The 13,943-nt window shown below is 45.6% G+C and overlaps 1 protein-coding gene across 2 annotated transcripts in view; it reads right to left on the reverse strand.

Annotated features, from left to right (window-relative positions):
* The window catches only part of UQCC1 (ubiquinol-cytochrome c reductase complex assembly factor 1), a 47,134-nt gene extending 36,122 nt beyond the window's left edge, over positions 1 to 11,012 (reverse strand). For both annotated transcript variants that reach the window (XR_014616601.1, XM_084217697.1), the window contains exons 1-4: positions 10,958 to 11,012; positions 6,771 to 6,875; positions 5,353 to 5,457; positions 487 to 594 (exon numbers count right to left, since the gene is read on the reverse strand). Coding sequence is in view for 1 of the 2 variants with exons in the window: in XM_084217697.1 (XP_084073823.1) it covers positions 487 to 594; positions 5,353 to 5,457; positions 6,771 to 6,875; positions 10,958 to 10,981 (342 nt within the window). In the remaining variant the exon portion in view is untranslated. The remainder of the gene's footprint in view (positions 1 to 486; positions 595 to 5,352; positions 5,458 to 6,770; positions 6,876 to 10,957) is intronic.
* Positions 11,013 to 13,943: the final 2,931 nt, after the last annotated feature.

Consider the following 13,943-nt stretch of genomic DNA (forward strand, 5'->3'; position numbering starts at 1 on the left):
GGAACCAAGAGCATCTCTCACAGAGCTGCTCTCACTTAGTCAATGTTAACAACTGTTTAATTAAAGGGCTATTTAAAAAGAAAAGGAGAAAGAGCAGAACATATTTGTGACTCTGCCCTAGTCAGCTACCACTGAACAGTGATTGGAACAGCAACCACACCAAATCTCACCACTGCCTGCTCAGCAGACCCTCCTGGTAAGGCTCTTACTCTGGTGCACAAATGAAGCGAAAATCAGATATCTGAAGAAATTCAAGAAGGATTTAAACTCCACCAAATACAGTATTGTTGCATATGTCAATGATGGCAATACATAATGGAGGTTCAAGATCTGGATTATTAATTCCTTACATCAGAAAACAGGAATTTACATTATAACATATCCATTAAGTACTGCTCCTATCATAAGAAAAAAAATGTGGAGTGCTTTTGGTTTGCTTTCTAGAACTATGAAACAAACAAAAGAATTATTAAATTACTGCTTTACCCATCTGCTGTACTTGAGTGGTCCTGTGAACCCCATTGCTTCTATTATCCTTGTAAGAGGACCCACTTTTTCTTCAGATGACAGCAAGGAATCTTTTGCAGAAAGATGCTGTAAAATTGAAATAGCACATATTTCAGTCTCAGCACTTCAATCTGACACATTTTAGTTAGCAAAGCTACAAATTTAACAGAGAATTTTAGAGCTTTATTGCCTCAACAAAACAAAACACTGTTTAGGTCTCCTCTGAAAATATTCCACTGGTTTTCATATGTGTCATTTCTCTGTTTATGAATACAAACATTGCATAACCATTGTGATAACAACATCCCATTGGAAGCTCACATTCAAATACTTACAGAAAGCTGCTTTCCAAACTATGGCTCCTATTCTAGGCTACCACATTCATTCTAGGTGTCTTTACTTGTCTTTACTTTACAAAATACTTTACTAAGTCTTTTGCAGATAAAATGAGCAAACAAATCACAGAAACAGAGTAAATAAAGCTAACCTTTCACATTCCCTCTCTTCCTCTCACAGGCATTCTACAGTAATCATACATCATATAAACCAATCAGGTCTGTTTTAAAACCAATGAAGCCACATGAACCCACCATTCTTACCAAAGAACTCCCCCAGATTCTTATTCCCCTAACAGTTAATCTACAGAGTACTTGCAGAAAATCCACATCAGCTACGTACTTAGCAATGATTTGCAATGTCTGCAAACATGAAGATAAATGTTCTCTTCCAAACTCAGTACACACCCTAAACACCTGATGCTTATACAGCTGATGCTGTGGCTTTAGCCCAGTGGCCAGGTGGGGATAGGGGAGAGAATTGGGAGGGTAAAAGTGAGAAAATTGAGATAAGGGCAGTAAAACAAAAGCCAGTGACACAAGCAAAGCCAAAGGAGGAATTCATCCCCCACTTCCCCAGGGCAGGCAGGTGCTAAGCCATCCCCAGGGCAGCCGGGCTCCCTCAGAGTAACATCACACCAATGTCCCCCACTTCCTCCTTCTTCCCAAGCTTTTTATGTGAGAATGATGCTGGATGGTCTGGACTGTCCCTGGGGTCAGATGGGATCAGCTGTCCCCACTGTGTCCCTGCTGTGTCCCTGCAATTCCTTGTGCACCCCTAGCTACTCCACTGGTGGGGTGAGGAGCAGGAAAGGCCTCGGCCTTGTGTCAGCCCTGCTCAGTAACTCAGACATGCCTGGGATATCAGGGCTGTGTCCAGCACAAATCTAAACCACAGCCCATACCAGCTACCAGGAAGAAAATTTACTCATCCCCAGCCCAAAGCAGCACAGCTGGTAAGAAAACTTTATGACATTCTGGCCCAGCAGCAGCCATCAGCCAGCTGTAATCACCACTGGGTACTCCAGCAAATAATTTCCATTAATTAAGTATGCAGTATAGACAAATTACTTTTAATCTATCTATTGCACATGAACCTCCTAGATATGATTTGAGGAAATACAGCTGAGAGCCATTAAAACCTGTGAGAGTAATGAGACCAGGATGCCAGCTCCAGCAAGGATCAGAGCAGACTCCTGGGGATGACACAAAAGCAGAGAAATACAGCACACACCCCCCCAGCCTTCTGGGATGTACCTGCCCAGCTTCTGACAGACAATCCTGCACAAGAAAATGTACCTATTCATTTTTTTGTCAGCTCCAACTGGCTACACCTTCAGTATCCTGGCGTTTGAAACTATTTAACCTCAGTAACACAAAGTTGTGGTATGTTTGGTTTCACAGTTTAATCATGTTAAAAAAAAATCCCTTGTGCATTTTTAAAATCCAGCCTTGTAATTTGGACTAGATGACCTTTAAAAGTCCCTTCCAACCCAAAGTATTCTATGATCCTTGGATGCTTCCAATTTTCCCATAAGAACCTGCAAACAACCATTTCCTATCCCACTTTTCAGTAACTTTTATTACTTTTATAGGCCAGTATCATACATACATTTACTTTAGAAGGGTCCTAAAACAGGCTATTCTCATTTTGAAAGCTTTTCCCCTTTCTGATCATTCTCTATAGACTTCCTAGCACTAATATAGTAGTTTTTGAAATGGCATGAATGGTAAGTAAATACACATTAAGATACAGATTAAAGTACAGATCCATACTCTGCACAAGTTGCTATAATTAATTAAAAACTAACTGTAAAGGCGACAAAAATTATAGCTCTGAGACAGAATCCATCCCTGTGTAGATCCACAGCAAGCCTGAGCATTTGAGATAAAACACTCTGCACTTGTGCACTGTCCATGGATGGCTGCCAATGCCTTGAATCCTGCCATGCCCAGAGTTCAGGTAAATGGGGAGAAACACACCCAGCACCATTTTAATATCTGCCAACCTCCCAGGCAGTGTAACACTGCCCAGGAGCTGTGATACTCAGCTCCTCCTCTGAATGCTGGTCATTAAACCTGTTCACCAGGTCCCCTGTTACCAGTGTCTGCAGAGGCACATCTCACCCTCTGCCACACGTGATGGACCCAGTGATTCCCCTGACACCTCTGTGGGTATTTAAACCAGTTTTTAGTACCTTCTCTTCAGGATTATGCAGTGTAATCCTCCCTGCTACACTGCAAATGGCCCCTAACCTTCTATCATAACTCCATAATCCCCCTCCAGCCAGGCAATGACAGGGACTGCTCAAGGCAGAGCTTGTGTGCAATAACCACTGCCACCCTCACTAAATCAACATTCATCTTCTCCACAGGAATGCAAATCACACTGAACCTCTAATGAACCCAGGCAGAACTTCACTATATGCCTCTTATCTATACATGCATATGAAGTCTCCCTCTGTACAGGTTTTTCATTAAGCAGAAAAAGTTAAAAAACAAAATTATCTCAATTTGCCTGTTGTTAGCTCATCACTAAACCAATGGCTAACCAACAAGCAAGTTTCTCTAGGAAATGCCATGTTTCTTGTTTCTTTCTTCTGCAAGGCAGCCTGGACTAGCTCAAGAGATGGTGAAGGGATTTAAGCAGAGACTGTTTGGTTCAACCTATGGATAAAGGCCTGAAGCTCATCCTGTCAATGCCAGAACTGCAGCCAAATGCAATTAAACAATCCTATAAGCATCTGTAAAATCAGATGTAGGAAACACTGGGATGAGGAGGGGGGAAACTGTGTGGTGCTTAGATGCCAGCTGAGCTAAAACCACAACAGAGAGAGAGAGAGAAAGAAAGAGAGAGAAAACTTTAAAAATGTATTTTATAACTCACTGAAAACAAGCTCATGAAGACACTGTGCAAGGGACATAAGCCTACCTCAGGGTGCCTGCCTTTCCTGCCCAATACCTGAAAGGCAGTGCTTAAAGCAAACAATCATTTTAATTTTGACACCAAACATAAACTGAAACATCTGGAGCTCACCATTAATTCCAAACCACTTTCCCACCAGGACTGCATAGTCAAGTTCACATTTCAAAGATGAGTAAGTACTTCTCTATTCAAAATAATGAAGTTGCAGTCCAAAAACCCACCTCAAACCTACAGTGCTGTAAAGTGCTTCCTCTCTGGTCATAAATCCTGCCTGACTTCTTACACCATGGCTATTTTAACTGGGAAGTTTCCCCATCCATCTTTCAGTCCTTGTACCCCTCCCCTTGCCCTTTCCAATACAGCAAAACAAATCTTGAGTCCTGCCTTGAAGATCTTCATGGCACTCCTGGCTTGTTTGAGGTACTGTCTTGTCACCCACTGCTCTCCCAGATCTGCTCTGTAAGGGCTGCCTGTGCAGGGCTCAGAGCAGTGCAGGCAGGAGTGGGGATTAGGGGCATCACCATCTTTGGGAGTCTGGATAAGAACTTTAGCTCTGGCCATGATAAATTGTGCAATCCCTTTGTATATGCTTCAGTCCCTGTCTACAAAACGTTTGGTTTATGTTAACAGCTGAAAAACACTGAAAACTTGACTATAAGAAGGAAAAAACCCTGAGAACTAAATGCAAAGACCAGGCAGGGGCTCTTCCCTTGCACGCTTCTGGTTTTACTTCATTTTTTCTATCCATGTCAAAATAACCAATAAAAAATCCTTCTTAGTAGGCACCTCTAACTCCACACCAGCAAAATGCACTATTAGCTAGATAGCAATCTGGGATTATTGTTTTCATGGAACTTTTACCCATCAGTCCCTAACTCTTTTTCCTTCTGTCATCTCACTTCTCATGCATGTGTTCCATTTTGCCATTTTCTTCACACTGGATTAACAAGATATCAGGATATTTATTAGTTGAGAGACGATAACACCCTTAGCTAAAGTGGTGACCTGATCTTATGGAGTTGGTTCATGCCTCAGAAAACTTCTACTCCAAGACAAGAGACCATGCATGTACAAGACACATAGACCACAGATTAATAAAACAGTATACATGAAAAGTAAATGATTACACAATAATTAGCTGTTACTAGTAGACTGCATGACAATTTTCAGCGTTTAGAGGACAGCAAAATTGTCACCACACATTATTCCCAGACTAAAGAATAAGGAAACAACTTGTCACTTCTAATATGAGTGGAAGGAACATCTGCCCCCAACACCTTGACTTAATTTCTTTCCTGACTGGAAGGAAGCCCTCAGCCTTGTCAATGAACCTTCACCCTGATTACCCAATTGTAACTGCACCTTCCTATGTCAGCCCTTCATTTTCTGCAAAGGAACAGAACTGCTTCTCCAATTACCAGACCCACTGTTCACATTACACTAAAACATCTCAGAGAAAGGTTGAATCCTCTCCTATGTGTCTCTGTGGCTGAGAGAGGTTGAATCCTCTCTATGTGTCCTGTGTGTCTCTGTAGAATCCCTAGCACGTGTCCTCCAACAGTAAAACTTCCCAACTCTTCTCACCTTAGTCGTATTGTAAAAGGATCTGTTTTGCTGTGTGATGGCTCCATTGGCTTGAATCAATCCACTGCAGAATTTAGAGAGTTGGAAGGTGCCAGCCTTGTGTCTCTAGTAGAAATAACAAAAGAAAAGAAAAGAATTAAGAGACCACTGACTTTGCATCAACCACCTGTAGTTTGCTTCCAAGTCAATTAATTCTGGCTAATCCTGAAGAACTCTGCATCACAAATAGCACAAATTTATTACAGCAACTGTTACAAACAAAATGCTGTCTATGCTTAATGCTCCAAACCACATTTTTCCAGTGTTCTATAAATGTACTGATGGAATGGACTGGTAGAACACTGTGCTCAAAAGCCTAAGCCTCTCTGCTTTGGCTCTCACACTACTGCTAATTATGGAGTTTGTCTCTTAATAAAGAATAATTGTTTTTTTCTGACTTAGCAGACAAACAGCTATTTTTATCTACAACTTTATAGCCTGTTTAATTGTCTTTGTGGCCAAGACTTGAGAAAACACAAACTGCAGTATAAAAGCTACCACTACAGCCCCTAAGACTTCAATCACAGATACAGTGCACAACAAAGAAAACTCTCAAGTAGGAGCAAGTGGGCTCCCCAGGAAAGAAGCTGCATACTGAACACTCTCACAGTCTCCCAGCACACCAAACTTAGAAGTACCTTATTTATCAATTAACTAAGACAGCATTAATATGCTGTTCAGAGCAGTCATCCTCAAATGTGTACTGAATGCAGAGTAAGCCCAACTTCATTAATAATTTCACAACTGCTCATTTCCACCCCTAGTCCCAACATCACATGTTACTGGTGCAAACTGGTGCTTTAATAGTAGCATCTATTCCCATTTTCTACACATTTTTCATCCCTTTATCATTAACTGCTATTACTTGATGCTCTAGTTGATTTACTCTGGACAGACACACTGTGGCATTAAGCTGACTGTCCCACAACAGTGAGCCAAACTGCAAAGCTTCCACTGGAACAACACTAAATGTGCTGTGCAAGGTAAACATCCATCAGTACTAGGAAGTCCAAGGTCACTGTACAGTGGAGATGCTCTATAAAATAAAGTACTCTCTAAAATAAAATGCTGGAAACAGCATGCAAACATGACTGGCTTGTAATAGCTTGTTTGGAAAAGTAACACGTCCATTTGGACTTCTGCATTTAATCTCCTCAGGACAGATCATTTGGATCTATTAAAAGACACACCTGGACATGTAACAAGAGTGGGAGCTCACTCTTGCAGCAGCAGAGAGCTCTGGAGTTACCTTGGTATTTCCACAATACACAGTGAAGACATCACTTTTGGAAGCCTATTTATTGAAAAACCCTTACTTTTTCTTTATAATTTAAGATCATTCCATTTTTCAGACACTTTAACATGCTGTGATCTCTTACCTCAAAAACACTGCAGAGCATCCACCTCCAGGGGCCTGGGACTGCAGGGGTCTGCAGCACCCCACGGCACCCTGCTGCCCACTGGGTCACTGCAGCCTGGCAGCTCTGCAAGGAGGAGAGGAGCAATGAAGGAAAGGACACAGATGTGCAGAAATAGTGTAACTGTTCCTCTGCTCCCACAGGTTTATTCATTCATAGGACAAAAACAACATGGAGTTGTGTCAGGAGAGCAGGGGGGAGGGTTTAGTTTGTGTATCAGGGAAAGGTTCTTCCCCAGAGGGTGCTGGGCACTGCCCAGGCTTCCCAAGGAATGGGCACAGCCCCGAGGCTGCCAGAGCTCCAGGAGTGTTGGGACAGCACTACCAGGGCACAGGGTGGGATTGTTGAGGTGTCTGTGCAGGGCTGGGCATTGGACTCAATGATCCTTGTGGGTCCCTTCCAGCTCAGGATATTCCATGATTCTAACAATCCTCAGATTCAACTCACAACTTGTGCTTGACAAGAGTATAAATTTTGATTATGAAAATATTTTGCCTTCCAGTACAAGTATCCAACCCAAGTCTGATGGCAGAAACAGATGAATGGAAGGAAATGGTGGGCTGTCTACATCATAAAACCACACCACAATTCCTCTGTCTATACAATAAATTCAAATGCTTAAGAAGCATTCTTCAATTGACTGAATAAGCTCTAAAAAAGCCCTCATCCAACTCAGCTTTTATGCATCTTTCTCTTACTTTACTCAGGCACAGCTAAGAATTTTCGTATTCCAAAAGCACATATTGTCCCCATAAATTTCAGTGAAGATCATTATTTTCTGTCATGAAAATGTCAGCAATACAAAGAAGAGGTGGAGCTTTTTTTGCCTGTACCTTCTTTGCACCTTTCACCTTCTGCAATATTCAAGTTTGTACAATATTTGCCTCCTTCATACATACACTATATTAACAATGGAAATAATGTACAGAGATGCCATTTTCTAATAAAAATAACTTCATTTTTGGTTGGCCACAAAGATGATTAAGAGACTGAAGCACCCAATACGAGCAGAGAATTAGTTTTGAGAGATGAAGACTTCAGAGAAATCTATCAATTTGTATTAACATCTGGTGGGGTGGGCAGTCAGACTGCCCCTGGGGGTGCTCAGTGAAAGGACAACCACGAGAGCAGCAGATCTGCCCAGAGAGAAGAGGAACCAACACAAAGCACCCTGAGTTCCTGTCCCCCTCCTGTGACCTGCACTGTCACCGCTGTCCCTCAGGCGTGGCCATGGCCTCACAGGCTGTCCCTCAACTCCAGAGCTGCACCTCAAATCCATTAAGGGAACAGATGTGGGGTTCTAAACACTGCAAAGGGAGAGATCCTGTCCCATGACAAATGTGGCTACTACACCTTCCCACTTCTACTACAGCAATACTACTCAGGCTTCTGATCTTTGGAATAACATCACCATCAGCAAGTGAAATGATGAAAATGATACATTTCTATCCAAAAAACCATTACAGCTGAGTCCCACAAAGTACTTCTTGAGATAATCTAGTGTTCTGGCCCCAACAGTTTAACAAACACTTCAGTGAGAAAGACGTAACTTTTTTTTGGTGAACAATTACAACAAGATTCCAAGGACCTGCCAGAACTTTTTGGAGGCTTTTTCTCACTAACATGCTCACGTTATGCCTTAGAGCTTGAACATACTGAGGTTTGGAACTCCTGAAAAGCACAAATGCAACAAAAGAGACACATGAAAACAAAAAATAAGCATAAGCACATTTAAAAGCTGAGATGTGATAAGCAATCCAGTAATAAAGAAAACAGACACCAGGAGATAGCAGGGAATATGAGGAGCTAAGGAATTTTCTCTAAGCCAGCACCACTCTGCAGAATATAGCCTTCATTTCAAATTACAAGTGCTTCTTTGCTTCTCCCCTGGGCTGAAAGAAAATGTACCAAGCCTAAACTGAACAGGATTACTCAGGAATAGTCTGCAGACAGCTGCCTTGTCAAGAAAGAGATGAAAGAACATCACTAGTCTTCTAAATCCTCTTGGCAACCTTTTGGAAAGTCTTAGGTAGCAGGCAAGCTATTTATCAAGGTATCTTGGGCAAAAGCCAGATTTATCATAATGCCAGTATTAAGGAGCAGAGCTGAAATGTCAGGGCTGTATCATACACCAGGAGCTCAAAGTCAGACAAAAACCAAATTTTCCTCATTTCCAGTAGAAGGAAGAAATACAGAAAGTTTTAAGACTCGTTTTCATACAATTAGGAAACCACTAAATTCTAATGCAGAAACACATGCTGAGAAATGCCAGGGATGAGCAGTTCTTGAGCTGAAGCTGAGCACACTTCAGATGACAAAAACGGCAGGTAACTACATCATCTCCTGTCCAAAGAGAAACCTTTCTGGTCTGGCTGAAAAATCAAATCAGCTTACTTTGCCACATGAATGCCAGCAGCAGCTGGCTGAGGAGCTGCCCAGGGACAGGTAAGCCCAGGAGGCAAATTCTTCTCCTTCAGAAGCAGCTTTCATTGCAAACCCTGCCCTGGGGGTGCGGGTCCACAGACAGCTGAGCCCTCCTGGTGCTTCACTGCTTCCCTACTGCTCTCCCTGCTCCCTCCCTGCTTGCTGACCATTGTCTCTTCAATGCATTCAAACTGCACGACCCATTGTCACTGTTCTGCTGCTCCAGCACTGGGATCATGGGGGGCCAAGAAAAAGGCAGGTAACAGAGCAAGGACAAAGCACCGAGAAAGGGCAGGGGTGGGAGGAGAAAGCAGGAACTCAAGGTCGCTGCATTTGAGCTGCTCTAGGCAGGTTTGTGCTTGGCTGCTCTCATCTTGAGTTTGGAATGGGCAGGGCTCAGCGTGACTGGGGAAACCACACCCTGAGCCATCGGCTCAGAGTACCTGGGGGACTGATTTCATAAGTGGATATTGCCCCCATACTAAAGGCCTTTCCTGTTGCTGGGGCATCTGTCCCCACCTAGCAGCGCTGGCCACCGTGTGTGGTGATATAAGATCATACCCAGGTACAAAATTCTGTGTTCTAGACAATATGCTAAAAAGAGGAACTCTGCCACAGATGCTTACAAGGCTAATAGAAAGAAAAAATGCACACAAATGAATGGGAAAGAAGAAAGGAGTGGAGTCATCGGAAACCCACACTTTCACAGGAACCCACGCACTTCCAATCTGAATCACAGAACCACTAGGGCTGGAAAAGATCAAGTCCAACCATTACTAAACCATGTCACCAAGTGCCATATCCACATGGTGTTTGAACACTTCCAGGGATGGTATCTCCACCACTGCCCTGTGGGGGTGCCCGTGTCTGAGCAGTAACACAAGAACTGGAATCTTTGCATTACCCTTGCTACCAAACAGCTCCAGAATGAGAGGAGAAGGTCCCATAGGGGCAATGCCCACCCCTTAGGGCACACACTAAGCCCAGCAGAGGAGTCCCACTGGCAGGCATGTGTCTCCAGCTCCCATCAGGAGCCCAAACCCTTACGCAACAGAATCACAGGTTCAATTAAGTTGGAAAAGACCTCTGAGATCATCGAGTTCAACCTAGCACTGCAACACCATCATGTCAACTGGACCATGGCACAGAGAGCCTTAAACACTTCCAGGGATGGTGACTCCACCACCTTGCCTGGGCAGCCCCTTCCAATGCCTGACCACCCTTTCACTGAAGAAATTCCTCATGATGTCCAAGCTGAACCTCCTCTGGCACAATTTGAAGCTGTTTCCTCTCCTCCTTGTTCCCTGAGGGCAGAGCCCGAACCGCTCCTACCCCGCTCCCTCCTGTCAGGGAGTTGCGCAGAACCAGAAGGTGCCCCCTGAGCCTCCTTTTCCGCAGGCTGGGCCCGCCCAGCTCCCTCAGCCACTCCTGTGCTCCAGCCCCTTCCCCAGCCCCGTTCCCTTCCCTAAACACGCTCCAACCCCTCACCAGCCCTTCAGCAAACACAAACTCCGCGGGAAAAGCTCGCCCCGCTCCTTCGGCAGACATCGAGTGCGAGGCCACAGGGCGGAAAGCGGGAGCAGCCCCCGCTGACACCCCTCGGGCTGCGGGGGGAGGCCGCCACAGGGGCGGCGCGGGGACAACCCCGGCTCCACACGCCGCTCTCCCCCTCAGCTCCAGAGCTCTCTCCCCTCCTTCCTCCCCTCCCTCCTCCCTTCACTCACCAGGGCCCGCGCCAGCGCCGCCATGAGTCCCCGGCGCCGCTTCCGCCGGCGCGGCCCGGCCCCTTCCGCGGGAAGCGCCGGGCGGGTGGCGGCGTGAGGCGGGCGGACAGCGAGGGCTGCCCCGCAGGATCGGGAGCCTTCCCCGGCGTAAAACAAGCTGATGGTGGCACGTTCGAGAGAATTATTATGTAATTGTGTTTCCATGGGAAGGAGAGCACCTTTCTCTCGTATTTAAAGCGCAGGTTATTAGCTACCCATGGGAGGTAAATGTTAAGGAAGCTTCCCATTCTGACCATTCTGCAGCGCCCTGGCAGTCACGCTGCCAGAGGTCAGACACATTCACTGCTGGAACCGAAGCCCCTCCACAATGGGAGGCTCAAATGAGCCGAAGGGTGTCCCTGCATTCCGTTTCTCGCAGCAGTCTCACATGTCTCATTCCTCAAAACAATTTATTTGCGACGCAGGAACACAGAAACAGCTCCAGCCGGTGCCTCCAGGGAGGGACCTTGAACCCCTGGGCCGTTACGCCTTCACAGTCTGAGCACAGCAAAGTCTCAGCTCTTCCTTGTGAGTCTTTGGCTCCTGTCCCCCTCTCTGTGTCCATCCACTTCCCTGGCTCCTGCTATATTTCTCAGTGTCATCACCTGGACCTGTCTTTGTGCCCTTTGTTAACCAGAGCTGGCAGCTCATGGCTCCCACCCAGAGCTCAATCCGCATTTCAGTCTGTAGTTTGCAGGCTGAGTTATCTGGACCAGATTTATTTCTCAACAGTAAAGCCTAGCAACAGCTTTCTGACCTCTCTCAACTTGTGTAGGACCAGTCCCTGGATCTATTCAGTTTTGGAGCAAATTTTGCAACCAAATTGCAGAGGTCTGGTCCAGAAAGTGAATCAAAGCACCTTTCCTTGGGAAAGGAAGCACCTGCTCCTCCTCTTGGTGCTCAGGTGATCATCTGCCTGGTGGTGGTAAAGGCCAGCAAGACCTTTCTGTCTTTGGCACCTTTTGCGTGTGAGCAATCTTTGGATGTATTCAGTATTGGAGGTGGCTTCATAAATTTTGGTGATGGACCCCTGAATGGAAATGACTGTGCTTTTCCATGGGAAGGAGAGCCAGTAGCCCGTGTTTCAGGTGCAGACAATGGGCTGCCCAACAGGAGGTAAAGGCCAGCAAGACCTTTCTTTCTTGGAACCTGTTGTGTTGTAGCAATCTCTGGACGTGTTCAACCTTGGAGCCGAGTTCCTGATGCCAAACTGGGATCTGCATGCAAATGACACCGCCTTTCCTTGAGAAAGGAAGCACCTAGTCCTGTTCTTGGTGCTGCATATGATAATCTTCCCAGTGGAAATAAAGGTCAGCAAGATTATTTGTTTCAGAGTTGTGCAAGCCTGGGAGCTTGGTGATATTCAACAAATCCAGCATGCCCTAGCAGAATTTGCACAGCATTTTTTAGACATGGAAATTCAGAGTTAGTAACTTCCCAAGTACAGCCCCTCTATTAGGATCAGTTAGTAGTTTCCATACAGTTACATAACCCAGGAGCCTTTTTGAGCTGTAGGCATGATGTAGGTATTACAATGAACATAGTTCACCTATGGGATACATGGACCTTGAATATTTTGCCAGGTTAGCAATGTAGATATAGACATAAATCAACATCTTGATCTACTATGTCCTTAAAGCTTGTTAGTTACAGGATGTCCATGGGTAGGGGATGCGCCTGCTCCCTGTTCCACTGATGGGGTCTCCTTTCTTGATCATTAGGCTTGAAAGTATACAAAGACCTTACACCAAAGAACTTCCTGACTTAAGACAATCTTGACGTATTCCACATTTTTGCAACAGCATGGGAGGCTCTAGGTCTGTGCTGGGGTTTGGTTTGGAAGGGGCAGAGGTGGCAGATCCATGCCTGCCCACTGCTGTCAGCCATGTCCTGGGGGACACTGGCTCTGCCCCGGGGCAGCAGGGAGAGCGGCATGGAAGCAGCAGTACCACCTGTGGCTGAAGTTGGTGAGGCCATCCTGGCTGCCCCAAGTATCAGTGTGAGCCTGCACTCGTGTCACCAGGAAAACATGGCAGAGTCCCTCACCCAGAGTCCCCCAGAGCCAGCAGCTTGCTGCCAGGAGCCATCCCGCCTGTCCCTGCTACATATTCCCTGCCAAGAGCCGTCCCTGTCGCGTGTTCCCTGCTCCTGGCTGCTGCTGGCACCGGCTTTCACGAGGCCACAGGGTGAGCCTGAGCAGTGACCCAGTGGGGTGAAGCGAGCTGGCTTGTTTTGCCAGGTTAGGCTGAATCTGGATCACATCCACATCACCTCACAAACGCCAGTGCTGGTGCAGATGTGAGCAGCAGCAGCTGGGGCAGGGAGCGAGGCTGCGCGGCCGGCGGCAGCGCTGGCTCGGAGGGCTTAGGGAACTATAACATTCTCCTCCTCTCTTTCCCAGCACGTTAACTGGGATGTCAGCTTCTCAAGAGGGCAGTAGCAGCTGCTTTAATGGCCCTGAAACTTCACAGTAGTCCTTAGAAATCTTTCATATGTTCTTAAATATCAGGCCACAAGGGGCCAATGGAATCACCTGTCTGGACCTCTTATCCACAGGCATCCCAGACCCCTGTGCTTGCAGCTGGTCTTTCCCGAGATGTTCTGCCTCCCCACAACTATCTGCTGAAGGGGGTTTAACTGTGTCTGACAAGCTGTTTAGTGAAAAAGTTGTTCTGACTTTTTGTTGTTCTGAGGCAGGATGTTGAACAATGCAGGGACTGTGGGATCTCTTTGGGGAAATGTTACATTTCATTTTGTTCTTGTCCCTGCAGCAAATTCCAGTCAGGAAGGTTAAAAGCTGGTTTTGTTGTTTTATATTTGCTTAGCTGCCCTTCGTGCATTACACTCAAACCAATATTAAATACCACTGTTAACAGCAATTTTTTTGTGGGAAAGCAATAGAGAGGAGTGATTACACTTTTCTGAACCCTCTTTGCCATTAATGAGT

Source organism: Fringilla coelebs, assembly GCF_963513975.1.
Source record: "Fringilla coelebs genome assembly, chromosome: 18".
NCBI lineage: Eukaryota > Metazoa > Chordata > Aves > Passeriformes > Fringillidae > Fringilla > Fringilla coelebs.